The sequence below is a fragment of the Cetorhinus maximus genome, chromosome 5 (genome assembly GCF_964194155.1).
Source record: "Cetorhinus maximus chromosome 5, sCetMax3.hap1.1, whole genome shotgun sequence".
Classification (NCBI taxonomy): Eukaryota; Metazoa; Chordata; class Chondrichthyes; order Lamniformes; family Cetorhinidae; genus Cetorhinus; species Cetorhinus maximus.
In genome coordinates, this window is record NC_135883.1 from 127,407,694 (window position 1) to 127,433,424 (window position 25,731).

Genomic DNA, 25,731 nt, shown 5'->3' on the forward strand with positions numbered 1-25,731 from the left:
CACAGTGCTGCTAAGGAGGGGGAGATCCAGGACTTTGACCCAGAATGATGTTTTTTGCATCAACACTATAAGATATGCTGTTGGAAATCTTGATGATATGCAAAACATGAGCACCTTTCTGTTTTTGGTGAGCACTGCTGTACTTTCTGTAATTAACACTTAGTTGTCAGTTGAATGTGTTGAAAGTCTCCCGAGGCTGTGATCGAAGGCACTGAGTTCAGATAATATTTCTGCTGCGACTGCTTCTGAGGTTTCCTGGCTGTCTGTATAGAAATCCAACAGTAAATGCCTGGACCCCCATCTCGAAATTGAAATATCTCAACTGAGAGGAAACACTTTGTCGCACCCTTGCTTGAGGCATCAGTTGTCAAAGAAAGAAAAAGATCATTTGCTTTAATGTAACCCAAGGGCTTTTGAATAATATGGCACTAGAACATTCTCATTTAGTGTTTTTGCTTTTGTTTTCCCACAAGTCAGATCTCTCAACATGGAGGAGACTGTAGATTTCTTTGTCAGCTTCTACACTGCAGTCAATACTTCTATAAGACTGGTGGTGCCTCATGGCATGGTAGACTTTACACACATCAGCAGCAGTCTCCTTATCCTTTGAGGTACTGCAGGTGATTTGAAAAAAAAGAACTCAGTGATGACATGCATGCACTTCGAGTGTTAAACCTGTGCTTTTCCTATAAAAAGTGCAAATTCACATCTCTCTTTCCCCGATGGCTGACATTGATATCGCATCGGCACAATGTGCAGAGTGCATTATGCTGTCTCTTACCGCTTTGTTCTATGAAATGACATTCTTTTGACCATTCCGCATTGAACAATATCTTTCTCTTGGGCATTTAGAATTGGTGAATGGCAGTGGATGCCAGGGTATGATGAAGACAATGCTAAGATCTTTTCTCGTGGGTACTTGCCGACCTAGAAATGATTTCAAGTAGCTGAGATCGGTATTAGCCACTGAGGCTGGTAGGACAACATCACATAACATTGATGGTGGCTTCATAAGGATACAGGACAGTTCCGACAGGATCTTTTTTTTCGGACATGCTCACCAACCAGGAAATGAATATGACCAACACTCAACTAATGAGGCTGTAGGGTGGCCGTTTGGTTCCAAAGAAGAGTCATGTTGGACTCAACTCTGTTTCTCTTTCTACAGATGTTGCCAGACCAGCTTCAGAGGAGCTGACTTTTAACATTTTATCCCTCCAGTTTTTAAAAATTTGTTTTTATTTCAGATTTCCAGCATCTGCAGTATTTTACTTTAACTCTAATTGATTCATTTTGATAACAACCATTTTTGAATCATCTCTAGATTTGTCAGTGATCCTACTTCTGCTCAGACTGGGCCTTGACGTTGGGAACAATGTGAGCTTCAAAATACCAGACCTAAGGATATCCAGTACTTGAATGGGGCCAGATGCGATGAAATCTGGACTGCCCAGTACAAAACCGGATGTCTAGTCACCTTACAAGCAATGTCTTGATTTTAAAATTCTCATCCTTGTTCTCAAATCCCTCTATGACTTCATCCCTCTCTACCTTTATAATCTCTGCCAGCCCCACAATCCTCTGAGATAACTACATACCTCTGGCCTCATGTGCATCCCTGATTTTATTTGCTCCACAATTGGTTAGAAATTTGGCTTGCTTAAGTAAGAAAGCTTTTGTAAGAGAGAGATTTTTAAAAAAAACTGGAGAGATAGAATGGAAAAAGCCAGCTCCCCTAAAGTGCCTTGGGCATGTTATTATGTTAAAGGTGGTATATAACTATAAGTTATTTTGTCATATGCTTCCCGTCTAATTGTTCTCAAGCAAATTGTAGATCTCATTGTCCCTTCAGTAGTTCTGCTTCTTGACAGATACCCACCTTTGCGAATTTATTTTTTATTCATTCATGGGATGCGGGCATTGCTGGCTAGGCCAGCATTTATTGCCCATCCCTAATTGCCCATGAAAAGGTTGTGGTGAGCTGCCGCCTTGAACCGCAGCAGTCCCTGTGCTGTAGGTACACTCTCAGTGCTGTCAGGGAGGGAATTCCAGGATTTTGACCCAGCAACAATGAAGGAATGGTGGTATATTTCCAAGTAAGGATGGTGAGTGGCTTGGAGGGGAACCATATGACATAGGAGCAGAAATTAGGCCATTCGGCCCATCGAGTCTGTTCCACCTTCAATCATGGCTGATAAGTTTCTCAAACCCATTCTCGCGCCTTCTCCCCGTAACCTTTGATCCCCTTACCAATCAAGAACCTATCTATCTCGGTTTTAAATACACTCAATGACCTGGCCTCCACAGCCTTCTGTGGCAATGAATTCCATAGATTTACCACTCTCTGGCTAAAGAGGTTTCTCCTCATCCCTGTTCTAAAAGGTCTTTCCTTTATTCTGAGGCTGTGCCCTCCGGTCCTAGTCTCTCTTACTAATGGAAACATCTTCCCCACGTCCACTCTATCCAGGCCTTTCAGTATTCTGTAAGTTTCAATCAGATCCCCCCTCATTCTTCTAAACTCCATTGAGTATAGATCCAGAGTCCTCAAACGTTCCTCATATATTAAGCCTTTCATTCCTGGGATCATTCTCGTGAACCTCCTCTGGACCCTCTCCAGGGTCAGAACATCCTTCCTGAGATACGGGGCCCAAAATTGCTCACAATATTCCATATGTGGTCTGACCAGAGCCTTATGAAGCCTCAGCAGCACATCCCTGCTTTTATATTCTAGTCCTCTCGAAATAAATGCCAACATTGCATTTGCCTTCCTAACTACCGACTCAACCTGCAAGTTAACCTTAGGAGAATCCTGGACTAGGACTCCCAAGTCCCTTTGCACTCCAGATTTCTGAATTCTCTCCCCATTTAGAAAATAGTCTATGCCTCTATTCTTCCTACCAAAGTGCATGACCTCACACTTTCCCACGTTGTATTCCATCTGCCACTTCTTTGCCCATTCTCCTAACCTGTTCAAATTCTTCTGCAGCCTCCCTGCCTCCTCAATACTACCTGTCCCTCCACCAATCTTTGCATTATCTGCAAACTTAGCCAGGATGCCCTCAGTTCCTTCATCTAGATCATTAACGTATAAAGTGAAAAGTTGTAGTCCCAACACTGACCTCTGCGGAACTCCACTAGTCACCTGCTGCCATCCTGAGAATGACCCCCTTATCCCCACTCTCTGCCTCCTGCCAGACAGCCAATCTTCTATCCATGCTAGTACCTTGCCTCTAACACCATGGGCTCTTATCTTACTGAGCAGCCTTCTGTGCGGCACCTTGTCAAAGGCCTTCTGGAAGTCCAAGTAGATAACATCCACTGGATCTCCTTTGTCTAACCTACTTGTTACCTCCTCAAAGAATTCTAACAGATTTGTCAGGCATGACCTCCCCTTGATGAAACCATGCTGATTTTGCCCTATTTTACCATGCACTTCCAAGTATTCTGAAATCTCATCCTCAATAACGCACTCTAATATCTTACCGACGACCGAGGGTCAGACTAATCGGCCTGTAATTTCCCGTCTTTTGCCTCACTCCCTTCTTAAACAGGGGGGTTACATTAACGATTTTCCAGTCCTCTGGGACCCTCCCTGACTCCAGTGATTCCTGAAAGATTACCACTAACGCATCCACTATCTCTTCAGCTATCTCCTTCAGAACTCTGGGGTGTAATCCCTCTGGTCCAGGTGATTTATCCACTTCCAGGTGGTGGCGTTCCCATGTGAGTGCTGCTCTTGTCCTTCTAGATGGCAATAGTCGTGGGTTTGGAAGGGGCTGCCTAAGGAGCCATGCTGAGTTTCTGCAGTGCATCTTGTATATGGTACACACTGCTGCTACTGTGCGTCAGTGGCGGTGGGAGTGAATGTTTGTGGATGTGGTGCCAATCAAGCGGGCTGCTTTGCCCTGGATGGCGCCGAGCTTCTTGAGTGGTTTTGGAGCTACACTCCAGGCAAGTGGGGAGTATTCCATCACACTCCTGACTTGTGCCTTGTAGATAGTGGACAGGCTTTGGAGAGACAGGAGGTGAGTTACTTGCTGAAGGATTCCTAGCTTCTGGTCTGCTCTTGTAGCCACAGTATTTACATGGCTAATCCAGTTCAGTTTCTGGTCAATGGTAACCCCCAGGGTGTTGATAGTGTGGGATTCAGCTAAGGTAATGCCATTGAATGCCAAGGAGCGATAGTTAGATTCTCTCTTGTTGGAGATGGTCATTGCCTAGCACTTGTGTTACTTGCAACTTGTCAGCCCAAGCCTGGATGCTGTCTAGGTCTTGCTGCATTTGGACATGGGCTGCTTCAGTATCTGAGAAGTCATGAATGGTGCTGAACATTGTGGAATCATCAACGAACATCCCCACTTCTTGTGATGGAGGGAAGGTCATTGATGAAGCAGCTGAAGATGGTTGGGCCTAGGACACTACGTTGGGAAACTCCTGCAGTGATGCCCTGGAACTGAAATGATTGACCTCCAACAACCATAACCATCTTCCTTTGTGCTAGGTATGACTCTAACCAGCGAAGAGTTCTCCCCCTGATTCCCATTGACTCCAGTTTTCCTTGGGCTCCTTGTTGCCACCCTTAAATGCTGCATTGATGTCAAGGGCAATAACTCTCACCTCACCTCTGGAATTCAGCTCTTTTGTCCATGTTTGAACCAAGGCTATCATGAGGTCAGGAACTGGGTGGCCCTGGCGATACCCAAACTGGGCGCCAGTGAGCAGGTTACTGTTAAGCAAGTGCCGCTCGATAGCACTGTTGATGACCCCTTCCATCACTTTTCTGATTATCGAGAGTAGACTGATGGGGTGGTAATTGGCCTGGTTGGATTTGTCCTGCTTTTTGTGTACAGAATGTACAACCTGTCCACCATCTACAAGGTACAAGTCAGGGGTGTGATGGAATACTCCCTCCTTGCCTGGATGAGTGCAGCCCCTACAACACTGAAGAAGCTGGACACCATCTAGGACAAAGCAGTCCGCTTGATTGACACCACATCCACAAACATTCACTCCTTCCACTTCCGACGCACGGTAGCAGCAGTGTGTACCATCTACAAGACGTACTGCAGGAATTCACCAAGGCTCCTTAGACAGCACCTTCCAAACCCACGACCACTGCTACCTAGAAGGACAAGGGCTGCAGATAGATGGGAACACCACCGCCTGGAAGTTCTCCTCCAAGTCACTCACCATTCTGACTTGGAATAATATCGCAGTTCCTTCACTGTTGCTGGGTCAAAATCCTGGAACTCCATTCCTAACATCATTGTGGGTGTACCTATACCACATGGACTGCAGCGGTTCAAGAAGGCACATCACCACCACCTTCTCAAGGGCAACTAGGAATGGGCAATAAATGTGGCTCAGCCAGTGAAGCCCACATCCCGTGAATGAATAAAAAAGAATATACCTGGGCAATTTTTGCACATGGCCGGGTAGATGCCAGTGTTGTACCTGTATTGGAACAGCTTGACTAGGGGCATGGCAAGTTCTGGAGCACAAGTCTTCAGTACTATTGCCGGAATATTTTCAGTGCCCATAGCCTTTGCAGTATCCAGTACTTTCAGCCGTTTCTTGATGATATGTGGAGTGAATCGAATTGGTTGAAGACTGGCATCTGTGATGCTTGGGATCTTTGGTGGAGGCTGAGATAGATCACCCACTTGGCATTTCTGGCTGAAGATTGTAGCAAGTGCGTCAACCTTATCTTTTGTACTGACTTGTTGAGCTCCCCCATCAGTGAGGATGGGGATGTTTGTGGAGCTGCCTCCCGCAAACAGAGTGCAGCTGACTTACTGATTGAAGACTTGGAGTTTGGAGAGAGGGCTGTTTCGTGAAGGGGAGAGGAAGGATGTGTTCATTTCCTTTTTCTATCTTTCTCACTCCATAGAAATTGGCTCTTGCTCTACTCTAGGGATAGGAGCTAGCTGTTTGGGGGGTACCTGGTAAGTGGGTAAGTTCTAATCTGTCTCTATGATTTAAAATGGTACACAAATTGATGGTAAAGTTAATAAAATATATAAGAAAGCAATATAAATAAGTGATTAATATAGCTAAGCAATTATTTAAAACACGTTAAGGATGGCAAGACATGTGATGTGTCAAGGCTGCAGCATGTGGGAGTTCCTGGATAACATTGTGATCCAGAGCGCAAACGTCTGCACCAAGTGTTTGGGGCTTGAGGAACTTTGGCTCAGAGTCATTGAGCTGCAGACTCTGTGACACATTAGGGAGGGGGAAAGTTACCTGGTTGCTTTATACCAGGAGGCAGTCACACCACTTAGGATAAGGTCTTCTGATTTGGTCAGTGGCCACGGACAGGAGGGTATGACTGCGGGTGAGGCTGGTAAGGGGACCCAGAGGGCAGGACTGTGAGCCTCTGCAATTGTCCAACGAGTTTGAGGTTCTCTCAGCATGTTTGTATGAGGGTGGGGGCTGCAGGATGGATGAGCAAACTGACCATGGCGCCGTGGTACAGGAAGCCATCGAAGTGAGGGGGAGCAAAAAGGAATGTAGTGTAGTAGGGGATAGTATAGTAAGGGGGATTGGCACTGTTCTGTGTAGCAAAGAGCGAGAGTCCAGACGGCTTTGTTGCCTGTCCAGTTCCAGTGTTTGGGATACCTGCTCAAGGCTGGAGAGGAACTCACAGTGAGGATCCAGTGATCGTGGTACATGTAGGTACCAATGACATAGGCAGGATGAGGAAGAAGGCTCTGCATAGTCAGTAAAACGAGCTAGGAACCAAATTAAGAAGCAGAGCCTCAAAGGTAATAATTTCTGGATTATTACCTGAGCCAAGTGCAAATTGACATAGGACAAATAAGATTAGAGAAGTGAATGTATGGCTTAAAGACTGGTATGGGAGAAGTGGGGCACTGGCACCAGTACTGGGGAAAGTGGGATCTGTACCTTTGGGCCGGCCTACACCTGAACAGTGCTGGGTCGGGTGTCCGCGCGAGCCGCCTAACTAGGGAAGTAGAGAAGGTTTTAAACTGATTAGTGGGGGCAAGGGATCAAATTTGGGAAGATGTGGTCTACCAAAGAGTAGAGACAAGGCAAGAGAGACAGGTATTAATACGGGAAATGATAAACAGACAGCAAGTGGTTTTGAGCAAATTGTTGGGGCTGCGGGCTGACAAATCCCCAGACCCAGATGGACTTCACCCTGAGGCCTTGAAAGAAGTGGCTAGTGAGATAGTTGATGCGCTGGCTTTAATCTTCCAAAATTCCCTCGATTCAAGGAAGGTTCCATTAGATTGGAAAATGTGACAGGGAGGGACAGAGAGTACAAATCTAAGAGTAAATCAGATAAGGCTAGATGCTACAAAAATAATAAAAGGGCAAAATTAAAGGCTCTGTATCTAAACACACTTGGCATTCAAAACAAGACAGACGAACTGATAGCGCAAATAGAAATAAATAAGTACGATCTGATAGCCATTACAGAGACATGGCCACAGGATGACATAGATTGGGACCTGAATATTGAAGGGTACGTGACATTTAGGAAGGACAGGAAATTTGGAAAAATTGGAGGGGTGGCACTGTTTATTAATGATGGTATTAGCACATTAGAGAGGGATGAGCTAAGTTCAGGAAACCAGGATGTAGAGCGGTTTGGGTTGAGATGAGGAATGATAAAGGCAAGAAGTCACTTGTGGGAGTGGTATACAGGCCCCCTAATTGTAACGACACAGTAGGACAGAGTATAAAAGAAGAGATAATGGGAGCTTGGCAGAAAGGTACAGCAATAATCATGGGGGATTTTAATCTAAATATAGACTGGAAAAATCAGATGGGCAAAGATAGCATAGATGAGGTCATAGAATGTTTTTGGGATAGTTTCTTAGAACAACACGTTCTGGAGCTAACCAGAGAGCAGGCTATATTAGACCTAGTATTGAGCAATGAGATAGGATTAATTGATAACCTCATAATGAAAGCACCCCTAGGTAGCAGCAATCATAATATTAAATTTTACATTCGTTTTGGGGGAGAAACTAGTGCATCCAAGGCTAGTATTTTAAACTTTAAGGGCAATTATGATGGTATGAAAGCAGAGTTAGCTAAAATGAACTGGGAAATGAGGTTAAGGGATATGGATATGTCAAAAGAAGTTCAGTGGCAGATATTTAAAGGATATTTCAGAATACACAGAATATATACATTCCAATGAGAAAGAAAAAATCCAAGGGATGTTCCCACTGTCCGTGGTTAACTAAAAAAAAGCTAAAGACAGTATCAAATTTAAAGAAAAGGCATGTAATTACGCAAAGACGAATGGCAGGTCAGAAGATTGGAAAGAATATAAAGAACAGCAAAGAATGATGAAAAAATTAGAATATGAGAGAAAGCTAGCAATATAAAGATGGATAATAAGAGTTTCTGTAGATATTTAATAAGAAAAGAGTTAACAAAGTGAGCATTGGTCCTATAGAAAGTGAATCTGGGGAATTGATAATGGAAAGTAGGGAGGTGGGGGATGAATTAAACAGGTATTATGCTTCGGTCTTCAGTATAGAGGACACAAGTAACATCTTGGAAATTGCTGTAAATCAGGAAATGGAAGGGAGGGAGGAGCCTCTGGAAAAGTAAAATCACCAGGGAAGTGGTATTGAGCAAATTGTTGGGGCTGCGGGCTGACAAATCCCCAGACCCGGATGGACTTCACCCTGAGGCCTTGAAAGAAGTGGCTAGTGAGATAGTTGATGCACTTCCAAAATTCCCTCGATTCAAGGAAGTTTCCATTAGATTGGAAAATAGCAAATATTCTTTATTCAAAAATAGGGGGAGGCAGAAAGAAGGAAACTACAGGCCAGTTAGCCTAACACCTGTCATAGGGAAAATGTTGGAAGCTATAATTAAAAATGTTATAGCAGGATACTTAGAAAAATTGAAGGCAATCAGGCAGAGTCAACATGGTTTTGTAAAAGGGAAATCATGTTTATCCAATTTATTGGAGTTCTTTGAAGGAGTCACATATGCTGTGGATGAAAGAGAACCGGTGGATGTACTGCACTTAGACTTCCAGAAGGCATTTGATAAAGTGCCACATCAAAGGTTATTGCAGAAAATAAAAGCTCATGGTGTGGGGGGTAACATATTGGCATGGATAGAAAATTGGCCAACTGACAGGAAGCAAAGAGTTGGTATAAATGGGCCTTTTTCTGGTTGGCAGGATGTGACGAGTGGTGTGCCACAGGGATAGTCAACTTTTTACAATTTATATAAATGACTTGGAAGAAGGGACTGAAGGAATGGTTGCTACATTTGCTGATGACAAACACAGGTAGGAAAGTAAATTGTGAAGCGGATGTAAGGGGGAACAAAGTGACATAGGTTAAGTGAGTAGGCAAAGATCTGGCAAATGGAGTATAGCATGGGCAAATGTGAAATTGTTCATTTTGGCAGGAAGAATAAAAAAGAAGCTTATTATTTAAATGGTGAGAGATTGAGGAGCACTGAGATTCAAAGGGATTTGGGTGTTCTAGTGCATGAATCACAAAAAGTTAGTATGCAGATACAGCAGGTAATTAGGAAAGCTAATAGAATGTTACCATTTATCATGAGGGGGATTGATTACAAAAGTAGGGAGGTTGGATTTCCAGCATCGTCAGTTCTTTGCTTTTATGCTTCAGTTGTACATGGCATTGGTGAGGCCACATATGGAGTATTGTGTACAGTATTGGCCTCCTTATTTAAAGAAAGATGTAAATGCATCTAGAAGCAGTTCAGAGAAGCTTTGCTAGACCAATACCAGGATTGGGCGGATTGTCTTATGAGGAAAGGTTAGACAGGTTAGGCTTGCATCCACTGGAATTTATAAGAGTAAGAGGCAAATTGATTGAAACCTTCAAGACCCTGAGGGGATGTTTCCTCTTGTGGGAGAATCTAGAACTAGGGGTCACTGTTTAATAATAAGGGGTCGCTCATTTAAGGCAAAGATGAGGAGAAATGTTTTTCTGAGTGTTGTGAGTCTTTGGAACTCTCTTCCTCAAAAGGCGGTGGAAGCAGAGCCTTTGAATGTTTTTAGGACAGAACTAGATAGATTCATGATTAACAAGGGGCTAAAAGGTTATTGTGGGTAGGCAGGAATGTGGGGTTGAAGTTACATTCTGCTCAGCCATGATCTTATTAAATAGCAGAGCAGGCTCAAGGGGCCGAGTGTTTGTATGAGTTGTTTAATTGTTCACCACCATTCACGGCTGGATGTAGTAGGACTGTAGAGCTTAGATCCGATCCCTTGGTTGTGGAATCACTTAGCTCTGTCAATCACTTGATGGATATGCTATTTGGCACACAAGTAGTCCTGTGTTATAGCATCAGCAGGTTGACACCTCATTGCTAGATATGCCTGGTGCTGCTCCTGACATGCCCACCTGTACTCGTCATTGAACCAGAGTTGATCCCCTGGCTTGGTCATGGTAGAGTGGGGGATATGCCGGGGCATTAGGTTACAGATTGTGATTGAGTACAATTCTGCTGCTGGCCCACAGTGCCTCATGGTTGCCCGCTCTTGAGTTGCTAGATCTGTTCGAAATCTATCCCATTTTGCACAGGGGTAGTGCCACACAACACGATGGAGGGTATCTTCAATGTGAGTTCGAGACTTTGTCTCCACAAGGACTATGCAGTGGTCACTCCTACTGATACTGCCATGGACAGATGCATGTGTTTCAGGCAGCTTGGTGAGGATGAGGTCAAGAATGTTTTTCCCTCTTGTTGGTTCGTTTGCCACCTGTCGCAGACGCAGTCTAGCAGCTATGTCCTTTAGTGCTCAGTCAGTAGTGGTGCTACCAAGCCACTCTTGGTGATGGACACTGAAGTCCCTCACCCAGAGTACATTCTGCGTCCTTGCCACCCTCAGTGCATCCTCCAGGTGGTGTTCAACATGGAGGAGTACTGATTCATCAACTGAGGCGGTGGGGGGAGGCGGTACGTGTTAATTGGCAGGAAGTTTCCTTGCCCATGTTTGACCTGATGTTATGAGACTTCATGGGGATGCTGAGGACTCCCAGGGCAACTCACTCCCGACCGTATACCACAGTGCCACCACCTCTGCTGAGTCTGTCCTGCCGGTGGGACAGGACATACCTAGGGATGGTGATGATGGTGTCTGGGACACTGTCATACTCACAGAATCATATCTTACAAACAATGTCAGGCTGTTGCTTGACTAGTCCATGAGACAGCTCTCCCAAATTTGGCACAAGCCCCCACATGTTCGTAAGGCGGACTTTGCAGGGTCGACAGGGCCGAGTTTGCCATTGTCGTTTCCGGTGCCTAGGTTAATGCTGGGTGGTCTGTCTGGTTTCATTGCTTTGAGACTTTTTAACGGTTTGATACAACTGAGTGGCTTGCTAGACCATTTCAGAGGTTATTTAAGAATCAACCACATTGCTGTGGGCCTGGAGTCACATGTTGGCCAGACCAGGTGAAGAGTGCAGATTTCAGGGATGATGTCAGGGGTAATGCCTACCAAGAGGTCATGACTTTTTTTTGTGTTTCAGATATTGAAATCAAATATTTTTTTGAATGGGTGGAGAGAGGAAATATGAGTAAGGGATCGTAATATGATTCCAAGAATGAATTGACAGAATAGCATACTGGACAATTGAACACATGTCATCCAAGTGACTTTGTTCATAAGATTAATTATGTATTGTAGTCTCTTCCTCATCAACACAGCACTCGATAAGCTGTTGAAAATAAAATTGAACTTCAGTACTATGTTTGAAAGTGCATTGGATAGATCCATTCATGTATGTGTTAAATGAAATTTTTGTTTATCAGCATTATACAATAAATAAAATGTAATATATGATAGAATGAAGTATCAGGTTTATGTTCATATTCTTATTTGTAGGTGCAGAGTATGTCATTGTATTGTGTTTTTTTAAATTAAGCCTTTCTCCCCTTTTCCATAAAGTTTTTACATTATCCTGAATATCTGGGGTTGAAGTTGAAAATTAAAACCAATTCAATCAAACTGCCAACTGCTGATTTTTAAGATTTTTATCCCCCCCCAGAATGTTTCTGCCTCTCTTACAAAAGGCCTCCTATTTGAGCAAGCCAAGTTTCTAACTCTATATCCTCTGCAAAGATACTTAGATTGCCTGAAATGTCACCCACTATTGCCCTAGTCTTCGTCTATCTGCCGTGGAAACCCTCCACTGTCCTTTGTTACTTCCAGATATGATCATTCACTACTTTCCTGACTAGACTTCAATCCTTGACAAACTACAGCATATCTAAAATTCTGCTGCCCGTATCCTATTCTGCATCAAGTTCCACTCTCAAATTACCCTCACTGATCTGTAAAATGTAGGCAAGAAATAAAATTTTATTTACACTAAATCACCTTATGACCTAGCCCCTCCCTATCTCTGTAACCTTTTCTATCTTTCTGAGATGTTAGACTCCTTCCTCAGCTATAAGAGATCATCCAGTACCTTCCTCAAGTGACAATGACTTGTGTGAGCCCTGAATCTGAGCTTTGGCAAGCTATCTGAATGTAGGAGGTATCACAGCATGTCTTCAACTGAAATCCATCAACAGATGCAGTAAGATTTGCTAGATAGTGATTAGGAGTTGAAGACACAGCTAACTTTTCCTTTCTTTAACCCGTTGGAGTGCTGAGGTCAATTGTAGCCTAATCTGTCACAGATCAGGGATTGAACCTGTGATCTGTCTAGTTTGTGATTCAGCTCTGAAGAAAATTGAACATGTTTTACAAAGGGGAGAAGAAAGCCTTATGGCAGGTAGGTGATTCAAGTGCCAGGCGCAAAGGAAGACGGGCAGTATATGAAGCTTGAGATGTTGTGTGCAGTAGCTGAGAGGCATGGATAGACCTGAATCTTGGTGGAAAGTAGGTACCAGTAGCACGATCATAAGAAACAGGAGCAGGAATAGGCCATTCAGTCCTTCGAGCCTGGTCTGCCATTCAATAAGATCATGGATGATCTGAGTATGGCCTTGACTCCGCTTTCTTGTCTGCCCCCCATAACACTTGACTCCCTTGTTGGTCAAAAATCCAACATAGCCTTGAATATATTCTATGACCCAGCCTCCACTGCTCACTCTGGAAGAGAATTCCAAAGACTAATGACCCTCTGAGAGAAGGAAAGCCTCTTCATCTCCATCTTAAATGGGAGACCCCTTATTTTTAAATTGTGCTCCCTAGTTCTAGGTTTCCCCCATGACAGGAAACATCCTTTCAGCATTTACCCTGTCAAGCCCCCTCAGAATTTTATATATTTCAATAAGGTCATCTCTTCTTCTTCTTAATTCCACAAAGTATAGGTTCAACCTTTGTTCATAAGACAACCCCTTCATCCCAACAATCAGCTTAGCGAATCTTCTCTGAACTGCTTCCAATATAATTATATTCCTCCTCGAGGAGATCAAAATTGCACACCGTACTCTCAGTGCAGTCTCACCTCCATACTTTTGTACTCCATCTCCCTTGCAATAAAGGTGTTATGACCCAGCTGTTGTTGCAACTGGACAAGTCAGATCCCAAGATGGAACCTGGCTTGATGGATCCTAACTTTTATTTTCTGGAGGGAAGCTACTGAACAGAGTCACAGGAGTGAGCTAATGAACTTTTAACAAAAGAATAAAACATTTATTAAACAAAAAAAGATGAACTACATTACTATACTCTTCACCCACAACTACATCTTTACAGATATATACAGGTTCGTAAGGATAACACAAGTTACAAAAGCTATTTTATACGCTAATGTTCACAGTAAGTACACAGTCCATTTAAACCAATAGGCGACCTGTGATCAGACACACCACACTGAAACTAAGTGATAGATGCCAGCCCAATCAGATGTTATGGATCTCTCTTCAATGCCACCTAGACGCTTATCACACTGTGAGCCAACCAGTCTCACTGAACTCTGTCTTTCACACGAGGGCTTCCAATCTCCACTCTTGAAGAACCCGCTTTGGAATCTTTTCCAAAACGACACTTTCTGTCGGATGCCTTCAACAAGGGTCCACCTCCAGGGTTTTGATCTCTCTTTCCGATGTTCTTCTCCCCTGTTTCACCACATGCATTCAAACTTCGCTTTCCACTCACTCTCTCTCAGATACTCAGCCATGCCAACAAAACACCACTGCTTGATATGGCCATAGTAAGGAGTCACCATAGTAAGGACTTTGGCTGTCTCCTTGGATCTGCTGGCTTCTCACAAGCTCGTTTTGCCTTGATTTTGTTCCCCAAAGCTTTCTCTCTTTAATTCAGAGCTTTTTCCTCTGCTCCTTATTTTAACTTCACTGAACAGGATCTGTTCCAGATTCCCTGTCCCTCTTCCTTGGCTTAGCTGTAGTCCTGAGACCTTTTCCTATCCTCACTCCCTGGTTTTGGGCTTATTCTTTAGTTTGGGACTTGCCCTCTGTCCCTTTTCATGTCTTGCCTGCTCTGGCACTTTCTTCCAACTGAACTCTAATCCACTTCTTCTGTCTCTGTGGACCCCCCACCCTGTTGCTAGCCAACAGCATGGTTTTTTTCTACTTCAAGAGTCATAAAACCTCATTAGAATCCAGGTACCCAAACAAACCTACATACTGGCAAGCAACATTCTCCCAGAGGAAAAATCTAAATGAAACTAGACCCAAGTTTCACTCTTTTAACCCACAAATAAAACATATAAATTAAACTTAAACTTAAAGCTATAGCTTATTCTGAACACAGACAAATAGACATATAACTTAATTAAACTACCTCTTGTTCCTAACAGGCTGACGTTCCATGTGCCTTCTGGGCAGAGGTAATATTTTTGCCCCGTTAGTCTATTAGTCTGTAAGAAATATATCTTAAAAACTAATGGGCAGATTTCAACAAAACTCGGTACTCAGGATTATGGCCCAAGGAAGAACTGGTTAGTTTTTGGCAAAGATCTGCATCCAGATTCTGGAATTTTAAAAAAGATCTGTTTTACATTGGGAGATGGGCGAATTGACTTTTGTTTTACAATGTTGTGGGTTGTCTCAGCTACGATTTGTGTTGGAATTTGTCACAGCTGCCAACATTGAGAGCAGTTTTCAGTGCAGGTTGTTGGATGTGGATTGGCCTGAAACCTCATAAATGAGATGGAGGCACTTAATAAAAATGATTATTTTTTTTCTTCAGCTTTGTAGTTACAGATATTAGCCAGGCAAGGAAAAGGCGCAAAGTAGAGTTGCGTAATTATAATAATGTTGAGTTAACACACTGTGGCAGAGGTGTGCGCTCTACTAAGTGCCTGCCATCTTGTTGCTTGCTGTATTAACTCTTGTGATTCATGTACAAGAACACCAAGGTCCCTCTGTACTGCAGCATTCTGCAGTCTCTCTCCATTTAAATAATATTCTGGTTTTCTATTCTTCTTGCGGAAGTGGATAACCTCACATTTTCCCACATGATACTCCATCTGCCAAATTTTTACCCACTCACTTTATCTATATCTATTTCAAGTAGATCTAGCAAATCAAGACTGGGCAACCATGAGGTACTGTGGTCCATCAGCAGCAGCAGCAGAATCGTACACAACCACAATCTGTAACCTCGTGGCCCGGCAGGTCCTCCACTTTACCATTACCACCAAGCCAGGGAATCATCCCTGGCTCAATGAAGAGTCCACCACCATTCATGACTGGATGTGGCAGGACCGCGGAGCTTAAATTTGATCCGTTGGTTGTAGAATTGCTTAGTTCCATCCATCGTTTGTTGCTTATGCTGTTTGGCATGCAAGTAGTCCTAATAATGTGATGTCAACCTGTTGAAGCTACAACCCAGGACTCATCAGTAAAGTGATGGAAGGGGTTATCATCAGTGCTATCAAGCAGTACTTGCTTAGAATTAACTTCCTCACTGGTACTCAGTTTGAGTCCTGCCAGGGTCATTCAGCTTCTGACCTCATATCAGCCTTGGTTCAAAAATGGACAAAAGAGCTGAACTCCTGAGGTGAGGTAAGAGTGACTGCCCTTGACATCAAAGCCGCATTTGACAGGTTGTGACAACAAGGAGCCCTAGCAAAACTGGAGTTAATGGGAATCGGGGAAAACTTCCCATTGGTTGGAGTCATACGTAGCACCAAGGAAGATGGTTACGGTTGTTGGAGGTCAAATCATCTCAGTTCCAGGACATCACTGCAGGAGTTCCTCAGGGTAATGTCCTAGGCCCAACCATCTTCAGCTGCTTCATCAGTGACCATCCTTCCATCATAAGGTCAGAAGTTCGCGACAACTCAGATACTGATGCAGTCCTTGTCCAAATGCAGCAAGACCTGCACAATATCCAGGCTTGGGCTGCCAAGTGACATGTGACATTCACGGCACACAATTGCCAGGCAATGACCATCTCTAATGAGAGAATCTAATCCTTGACATTCATTGGCATTACCATCGCTGAATCCCCCACTAACAACATCCGGGGGGTTACCATTGACCAAAAAGGGAGGCACTGCTGGACCTATTTGTTGGAAATGAGGTGGGCCAAGTGGAACAAATATCAATAGGAAAATAATTAGGGAACAGCTATCATTGTATCATAACTTTTAAGTTGGTTATGGAAAAGGACAAAGAACAACCTAGGGTAAGAATAATTTACTCGGGGAAAGCCAACTTCATTGGGGTAAGAATGGATCTGGGTCGAATCAATGGCAGGAAAAACTGTAACTGACCAATGAGCTACCTTCAAAGAAGAGAGAGTTCGGGCTTAATCAAGGCATATTCCAGGGGTGGACGAACTTACTGAATCTAAGAGCCGCATACGATAATCTTCAGATGTTCGAGAGCTGCAAGACATGAGCAAACTTTACACAGGCTAATTCCTGCTAGTCGAGGTCTTGTGGGTCTCCATCCTGATAAGTCTTTGAAAATCTGTCAAGGCTGTATGAAGGAGCTCCATCAGGTGTTGATTTGTAAGGACAGCAGGATGTTTCGACTTTACAAACTTCATTGCGGAATACAGTGATTCACAGCACTATGTTGTGCTGAAAATTGAAATGAGTCACACACTAGTTTTCTTGATTGAGGATATTTTGTTTCTGGCACTTGCTTCCTGAATTCAATTGTAGATTACAATTTATGCATTGTCTTTTGACCTTGGTCCTCCTGGAAGTCCAATAGTTCCATTTCTAGGATGTTCGAGAATCGGACAACCATCGTAGACCACATCAACCATGAATGGGTTTACAAGAAAGGCGAAGCAGGATCTCAACTTCTACAAGTCATCAAACCTACTTCAAAAATTATCAAACAGTCCTTGTAATTTATCTCTGTATTCTACGAGTTTATGATCTTTTACTTCAATATCAGGGAATGTGGCTACCTTCTTTTTGAGATGGGGAAAGCAGTTGAAGTTTCTTGATAGTACGTCTCTTTGCAAAAGCCTTACTTTATTCTGGAAGCTGAAAATGGTCTAAGGTCAGATATAACCTTATCCTTCCCCTAGAGTGCCAAGTTGAGAGTTTGAGGATTTCAATCTTGTTTTCCGAGGTTCCTTTCCCTGGATTCCCGCGTATACTCGAGCATCATGTTATAAGCACAATTTCAGCTCTTGTCCATGCCAAGTAGAACACTACTGCACCAAAGGGGTACCTCTACTTCAATGGACCGCAGCACGGAGTCACCTGCCTTTGGCTGCCTTCATAGATTTTTAGGGCTTCTCCTTAGTCCTCTTCGATTACCAGGGCTTCTCCTGAGCCCACTTCACTTAAAGTCTGCTCCCCACAGCACTTTCTTTAATTGGAGACTGTTTTCTCAATTTCTTAACTCAGTTAGGACTGTTCCTATTTCTTGTCTCTTGTCCCTGCCTCTGGGACACTTCTTGGGACCTCTTCCTGTGCCCCTCCTTTATCCGTCTCTCGAGGACAGTACCTGACTGAGCCACACCTGGTCACCTGACCCGGATTTTCGTGCCCTTTTTTCCCCTGTGCACAAGAATGAAAAGTTGCTGAAGTGCGCATGTGCAGCCCATTCCTGACCTGCACATGCGCAAGAAGTCCAAAGACTGTCAGGACTTGGAGTTCCTGACCTCTGTTCACAACAAGCAGGTTTGGGCTTAGTAACTCAGTTTATATTAAATTGAGATGCAAAAAGATGCTCAGCTAATATTTCTCAGCGAGCCACACTTCAGTGTCAAAGAGCAAGCTGTGATTTGGCCATGCCTGGTAATTACCCTTGAAAGGGAAAGGTGGGGGAAACAAATCCAGAGCTCTCTGGATAACAAAAGAAATAGCTATTAAGATGAAGAACAAAAAGTTATGCTTATGACAGATGTCGGGTGGATAATACAATGGAGAGCCAGGATGAATATAAATGCTTCAGAGGGGAAGTGAAAAAGGAAATAAGAGAGACAAAGAGGGAGCATGAAAAGAGACTGGCAGCTAACATAAAAGGGAATCCAGAAGTCTTCTATAGGGGTTGTCGGGTTGGGCCAAGCTTCAGGTTTCGGGGGGAGGGGTTGTGCCTCCGGGTGGGAGGGGGAGGGTGTTCCTTGGGGTTCAGGGAGTCGTGGTGGTGGGAAGTGGGGGGTTGGGTGTTGTAGTCCCGTGTGTGGGGACTGTCAGGGAGGGGCGGGGGAGTTCCATGTGTGGGGTAGTTGGGGGAGGGGTGGTGGAGACCTGTGGTTGGGGGTGGGGGTATTGGGAGGGGTGGGGGAGTCCCATGAGGCGTCGGTGTGGGTCAGTACGATAGTTACCCAGAGGTTAGAAGTGGTTTTCATTCTTCTAACTTTTTGTGGATAACTATTGATGTAATACAGTCAGACCAATCAAAAGTTTATGATTTAAATGGCATTTTCTGATGTTCCCCAGTGCAGGGAAAATGTTAGACCCCTGCTGTAAAAAGGATGTAGAGACAAGCCCAGGAACTACAGGCTAGTCAGTTTAACTTCTAGGGAAGTTTCTAGAAGTAGGGAAACTTCTAGAAACAATGCTGGACAAAATTAATAATCAAGATAAAAGCAAAATACTGCGGATGCTGGAAATCTGAAACAAAAACAAAAATAGCTGGAAAAACTCAGCAGGTCTGACAGCATCTGCGGAGAGGAATACAGTTAATGTTTCGAGTCCATAAGACTGTTCATCAGAGCTAAGGAAATATAGAAATGAGGTGAAATATAAGCTGGTTGAGGGGGGTGGGACAGGTAGAGCTGGATAGAGGGCCAGTGATAGGTGGAGGCAAAGAAGAGATTGCCAAAGATGTCATAGACAAAAGGACAAAGGGGTGTTGATGGTGGTGATATTAGCTAAGGAATGTGCTAATGGTGACATTGAGGGTAGAAAGCAGGGCAAGCAAGTGACAGCTCTAGTGGGGGTGGGGGTGGGGTGGGGGGAAGGGATCAAAATAGGCTAAAAGGTGGAGATAAAACAATGGATGGAAATAAATTTATAAATAATGGAAATAGGTGGGAAAAGAAAAATATATTTTAAAAATTATAAATTATTGGAAAAAGGAGGATTGGAAAGGGTGTGGGAATGGAGGAGAGAGTTCATGATCTGAAGTTGTTGAACTCAATGTTAAGTCCGGAAAGCTGTAAAGTGCCTAGTTGGAAGATGAAGTGCTGTTCCTTCAGTCTGCGTTGAGCTTCACTGGAACATTGCAGCAGGCAAAGAACGGACATGTGGGCATGAGAGCAGGGCAGTGTGTTGAAATGGCAAGCGACAGGGGAGGTCTGGGTCATTCTTGCGGATAGACTGAAGGTGTTCCGCAAAGCGGTCACCCAGTCTGCGTTTGGTCTCTCCAATGTAGAAGAGACCGCATTGGGAGCAGCGAATGCAGTAGACTAATTTGAGGGAAGTGCAAGTGAAGTGCTGCTTCAATTGAAAGGAGTGTTTGGGCCCTTGGATGGTGAGGAGGGGGGAAGTAAAGGGACAGGTATTGCACCTTCTGCGGTTGCATGGGAAGGTGCTGTGGGAAGGGGTTGAGGTGTAGGGGGGTGATGGAGGGGTGGACCAGGGTGTCCCGGAGGGAACGATCCCTCAATCATATGGACAAATACAGGTTAATTAAGGAAAGCTAGCATGGATTTCTTAAGGGAAAATCATGCTTAATTAACTTGCTGGAGTTTTCTGAAGAGATAACACAAAGGGTTGATCAGGACAATGCAGTTGATGTGGTGTACGTGGAGTTAGAAACATAGAAAATAGGAGCAGGAGTCGGCCATTAGGCCCTTCGAGCCTGCTCCGCCATTCATTATGATCATGGCTGATCATCCAACTTTGATTCCTTTCACCCCAAGAGCTACATCTAACTCCTTGAAAACATACAATGCTTTGGCCTCAACTACTTTCTGTTGTAGCGAATTCCACAGGCTCATCACTCTCTGGGTGAGTCACAGAGGAATCCCAAACTGAGGAATCAGTTTGGTAAACCTTTGCTGCACTCCCTCTATAGCAAGAACATCCTTCCTCAGATAAGGAGACCAAAACTGCGCACACTATTCCAGGTGTGGTCTCACCAAGGCTCTGTATAATTGCAGCAAGATATGTATCCTGTTCTCGAATCCTCTGCCTATGAAGGCCAACATACCATTTTCCTTCTTTACCGCCTGCTGTACCTGTATGCTTACCTTCAGCGAGTGGTGTACGAGGATACCCAGGTCTCATTGCACATTCCCCTCTCTCAATTTATAGCCATTCAGATAATCTGCCTTCCTGTTTTTGCTACCAAAGTGGATAGCCTCACATTTGTCCACATTATACTGCATCTGCCATGCATTTACCCACTCACTCAGCTTGTTCAAATCACACTGAAGCATCTTTGCATCCTCCTCACAGCTCACCCTCTCACCCAGCTTTGTGTCATCTGCAAATTTGGAGATATTACATTTAGTTCCCTCATCTAAATCATTAATATATATTGTGAATAGCTGGGGTCCCAGCACCGATCCCTGCGGTACCCCACTAGTCACTGCCTGCTATTCGGTAAAAGACCTGTTTATTCCTACTCCTTGTTTCCTGTCTGCCAACCAGTTTTCTATCCATCTCAATACACTATCCCCAATCCCATTGGGGGGTTCCGAAAGGCAGTTGATAAATTACTGCACAACAGGCTTGAGAGCAAAGTTATAGCTCCAGGAATAAAAGGGAAAGTGGCAACAGGGATTCAAATTGGATGAGTGATAGGAAACAGAAGGTAGTGGTTAATGGATGTTTTTTGGGCTGGAGGAAGGTTTGTAGTGGAGTTCCCCAGGGGTCAGCGTTGGGACCATTGCTCTTCCTGATATATATTAATGAAACCTGGATGCATTGTAAACTGTGAGGAGGGTAGTGTAGAACTTCAAAAGGACATAGACAAGTTAGCAAATGGGCAGACGAGTGGCAGATGAAATTCAATGCAGAGAAATGTGAAGTGATACATTTTGGTAGGAAGAACATAGAGAGATAATATCAAATAAAGGATACCACTCTGAAGGTGGTACAGGAGCAGAGGGATCTGGTGCATTAGTCATTGAAGGTGGCAGGACAGGTTGAGAGCGCGGTTAGTAAAGCATACAGTTCCGAGGCTTTATTAATAGGGGTACAGAGCACAAGGGCAAAGAGGTTATGTTGAGCTTGTAAAAGATATTAGTTCGGCCTCAGCTGGAGTATTGTGTCCAGTTCTGGGCACCACACTTTAGGAAAGATGTGAAGGCATTGGAGAGAGTGCAGAAAAGATTCACTAGAATGATTCCAGGGATGAAGAACTTCAGTTATGAAGATAGATTGGAGAAGTTGGAACTGTTTTCCTTGGAGAAGATAAGGCTAAGTGGAGGTTTGATAGAGGTATTCAAAACCATGAAGAGCCATAACAGAGTAAATAGAGAGAAACTGTTTCCACTCATCAAAGGATTGAGAACAAAAGGGCACAGATTTAAAGTAATTGGCAAAAGAAGCAAAAGCGACACGAGGAAAATCGTTTTCTCACAGCGAGTGGCTGGGGTCTGGAAAGCATTGCCTGAGAGTGTGGAGGAGGCAGTTTCAATAGAGACATTCAAAAGGGAATTAGGCTGTTAACTGAAAAGGAAGAATGTGCAGGGTTATGGGGAGAAGGCGGAGGCATGGCACTAAGTGAATTGCTCATTTAGAGAGCTGGTGCAAACATGACAGACCGAATGGTCTCCTGTGCTGTAACAATTCTCTAATTCTGTGAAAAATGGAGAGAGCCAGAGAGAGTAAATCATTGACAGAGGTGTTTAAAGTATTAGTAGTAAGTAGTTTACCACTCAACCAAAGAAAATTATGATCCTATATAAAACAGGCCATTTGGGAACACGTTTTGAGAGAGAATTTTACCTGATAATAATTTGCCAGTTAATTTGTAGGTGTTCTAGAAACTTCACTGAACTTTCTATACTGTATTGAAGCCTGCAAAGATCAATGTACCAGCTCATTTTGTTGTGAACTGCTTGTTTCTTTAAATGGGAGTACGTCAACTTTTATGGTAGATTTTGATTTTTCTTCCTGCCGTCTCTTCCATTTCTCACTGAGGGCATAACTTAGCTCCATAGTATGTAGTAGCCTTTTTCCAGCTGATCTGAGTGGCTTTTTTTAAATCTATACTGATGTATACTGTGCACTGATATTTTATGATTGCAAACAATGTTGATATACTTAGTTTATCAGTAGGGGCCGCTAGAAAGCAACAAGATGAAATTTCTCTTTAGTTTGTTTCCATGTACCTCTTTTCTATTTCTTAATCACCCTCCCTCAACCCAGTGATGCTGGGGTTAATTTTGGCGTCTCTATTGTCAGCCATCTGAAGTTGGCCGACTTAACTGGCCAGTACAGATGTTTCCTTGGATAGAATTTTTTACTGTCTTCCAGCATGATTAGATGGAGAGTATTTTCAGTGACCTCACCTTCATTTCGCATTTGATGGCAGCTGTATTCTTGTTGGCATGACATGTTGTATGTGCTGAATCTCAATAGTGTTGTCATAGAGATACAGTTGGAGTCCTTTTAGTGAAAATGCAGCATGACTATGGAAGCAGTGTTTTACGGAGATTTGTTTTAGCTGACGTAAGTACATTTGTTTTTACTGAAACTGCAGTAACTTTGTTTACATTTTTGATTTTTTTTTAATGAAATGCACCCTTGGTTTACCACACCCCATGTTCTTGAATAATTAAAATACTGCCATTTTACAAGTCTTCTCATGGTCTTACACATCCAGTGAATACTGTCAAAGTATCGTATCGGCAGTGAGCTGCAGTACCTTCAGTGTTGCACTCAAAACAATGTCTGGTAAAATGAGGAGCTCTGTGATTTTATTTTGCTTGTGATGCATTTTTAGATTGCATTAAGAATGAGACGGCTAAATAATATTGAAGCTTCCCCTTCCAGACACAAGTATCAATTCTCCCTCTTTTGCTTGTTATATTTTTCCACTTAGGAACTTCACACTTGGACTTTTAGGAGTTGAATACTTTTCATATAAATATGTTGACTAAACATTAAATTGTATTGTTTTCCTTTCACGTTTTTAACTGGATTTTAGCTGAAAATATGTCAGAAATTCTGGCATTGTTTGTCACTTGCTTATAACTTGAATTTTTTTCAGCTGATGCAAGGTTCTTTGCTTAGCTCTATTAATTTTAGAGTTTGTACAGTGTTTAAGCATATGTGGATAATAGTTTGGGGCTGTGTTAATGTGGATATTTGAATGATCTGTTGCCCCTTTTTTAACGAGGCTTTTGTCTTAATTTGATCAAATTTCAGTTTACTTATACTTTCATTGTTCTTTGCAGCTAATGGGAAATCTAGTTCCAGGCAACCAGCAAACCATGGTAGTCGCTGTTGGGGATCCCGGACCCAGAGCTTAAGTAAAGAATCTGTTCACAAAGAGGTAGACTTAGTGACCAAACGCATGTTATCTGCCAGGCTGCTGAAAATTAATGAACTACGAAATGAGGTTACAGAATTGCAGGCTAAATTGGAGGATTTGCAGAAGGAAAACAAAATTCTGAAGCGACTCCAGTACAGACAAGAGAGAGCCCTCAATAAGTTTGAGGACACAGAAAATGAGATTTCATTGCTCATATCCCATCACAATGATGAGGTTAGGGTACTTCGAGAACGACTTCGAAAATCGAAGGAGAAAGAAAGAGCGCTTGAGAAACGATTGAAAGACACCGAGGAGGAACTTTTTCGCACCAGAAGCTCTCTGCAGAAATTAAAGAAACTTTCAGAGGACAAACATTTAGTGGAACGAGATGAACTGGCACAGAAACTTGCCAAAGCTGAAATCAAAATGGAAGAGAGTGAAAGAAAATTGAAGGTAATGCTTTTGCGAGACTGTTATATTTGCCATTACTGTTCTTCAGCTGACATTTTGGGGTGAAATGGACCAATACCGATTTTTTTCAATTGTAGGGAGGTGAATCTGGGTGCTGACCTGATATGGGACTGAGTTTTCATATGTGCTGCTTAATCAATTTGAGATCTGTCACTGGGGATTTACAAGAAATTAAATGAACTTAGAGTTGCTCAAATGATGAAGCCTGACCAGAAGTAGCTCCAAAGCGGAAATCTTAAATCATTTAATCTTATGTTACAAGTTTAACATGTACATAAGACTTGTTGTCATTGGGATTCATCGATGCTATGTACTTTGAGAAAAGAACAGCACAAATGTTCAACTTTTTCTCTCATCTTCTAGATCAGACAGTTGTTCTTCACTTTTGAACAATGCTTTGAATAATCACAAGTAAAATTGACTAGACATTTTTATTGGTTCTAATGTTGAAAACTCCTAACAGGACTATCAAGCTGGGGCTTGACTCAATGAGGACATTGACTACACTGAGTGTGTCTGAAGCCCAGATGGAGTTTGCATATCTTTTTAAATTTTTTTTTTCATTTACTCTTTCATGGGATGTGGGTGATGCTAGCTAGGCCAGCACCTATTGCCCATCCCTAATTTCCCATGAGATGTTGGGAACAAATTGTTTGTGGGAAAGCTGATTCATTTGTTCAATCTCAGTAGCCAATACTAACAAAAGTACCTGTCCTGATTGGCATTAACCATTAAGAACTGAAACACTCACTCTATTTTTGACAACAAACATTAGGCAATGAGGTGAAAACCCAGTGTCATTGCAATTCAAATCACATGATGTAATACATTTTGGACAAACTCGCATAGCACAAATGTCACTGTATTGTGATCTAGTCTGCTAGGACAGCTGCTTGCAAAGAATTAATTTACAGAACTGTGTTTCAAGGATGTCTGCAATGAGATGGTAAATCCTATGAAATAAAACAGAAAATGCTGGAAATACTTGCCAGCCAGGCAGCACCTGTGGAGAGAGAAGCGGAGTTAACTTTTCAGGCCTATTACTTTTTATTTAGGAGATATTACAGACCTAATAAGTTTTAAGAAAATAGAGAGGCATGTAAGGTAGAGAAACAGAGAGAAAGAACAAAAAAGGAAGGTCTGTAATAATGTGGAAGGCAGCAATACATAACTGTCAAAAGGGATTGTCCTCACCTTCCACCCACTAGACACTACATTCAATGAATCATTTTATGTGACTTCTGGCATGATGCCACCACCAAACGCATGTTTTTCTCCCATTCGGCTTCAGTAATTCAAAGGGATTAATCTCTTTACGACACACTGCCAGCTCTTCAGTCGCCCCACTGCTGCCCCCTCCCCCCCCACTCCCAAAACACCCAGTCTCCTTCTCTCAACACCTTCCTTTGCAAGCACAGGTGATGTAGTCCATACCCTTTCATCACCTGGGTCATT

The 25,731-nt window shown here is 43.1% G+C and overlaps 1 protein-coding gene across 1 annotated transcript in view; it reads left to right on the top strand.

Moving 5' to 3' along the window:
• lca5 (lebercilin LCA5) overlaps positions 1-25,731 on the top strand; it is a 121,526-nt gene that overhangs the window by 32,540 nt on the left and 63,255 nt on the right. The window contains exon 3 of the mRNA XM_078542471.1: positions 23,729-24,258. Coding sequence (XP_078398597.1) covers positions 23,729-24,258 — 530 coding nt within the window. The remainder of the gene's footprint in view (positions 1-23,728; positions 24,259-25,731) is intronic.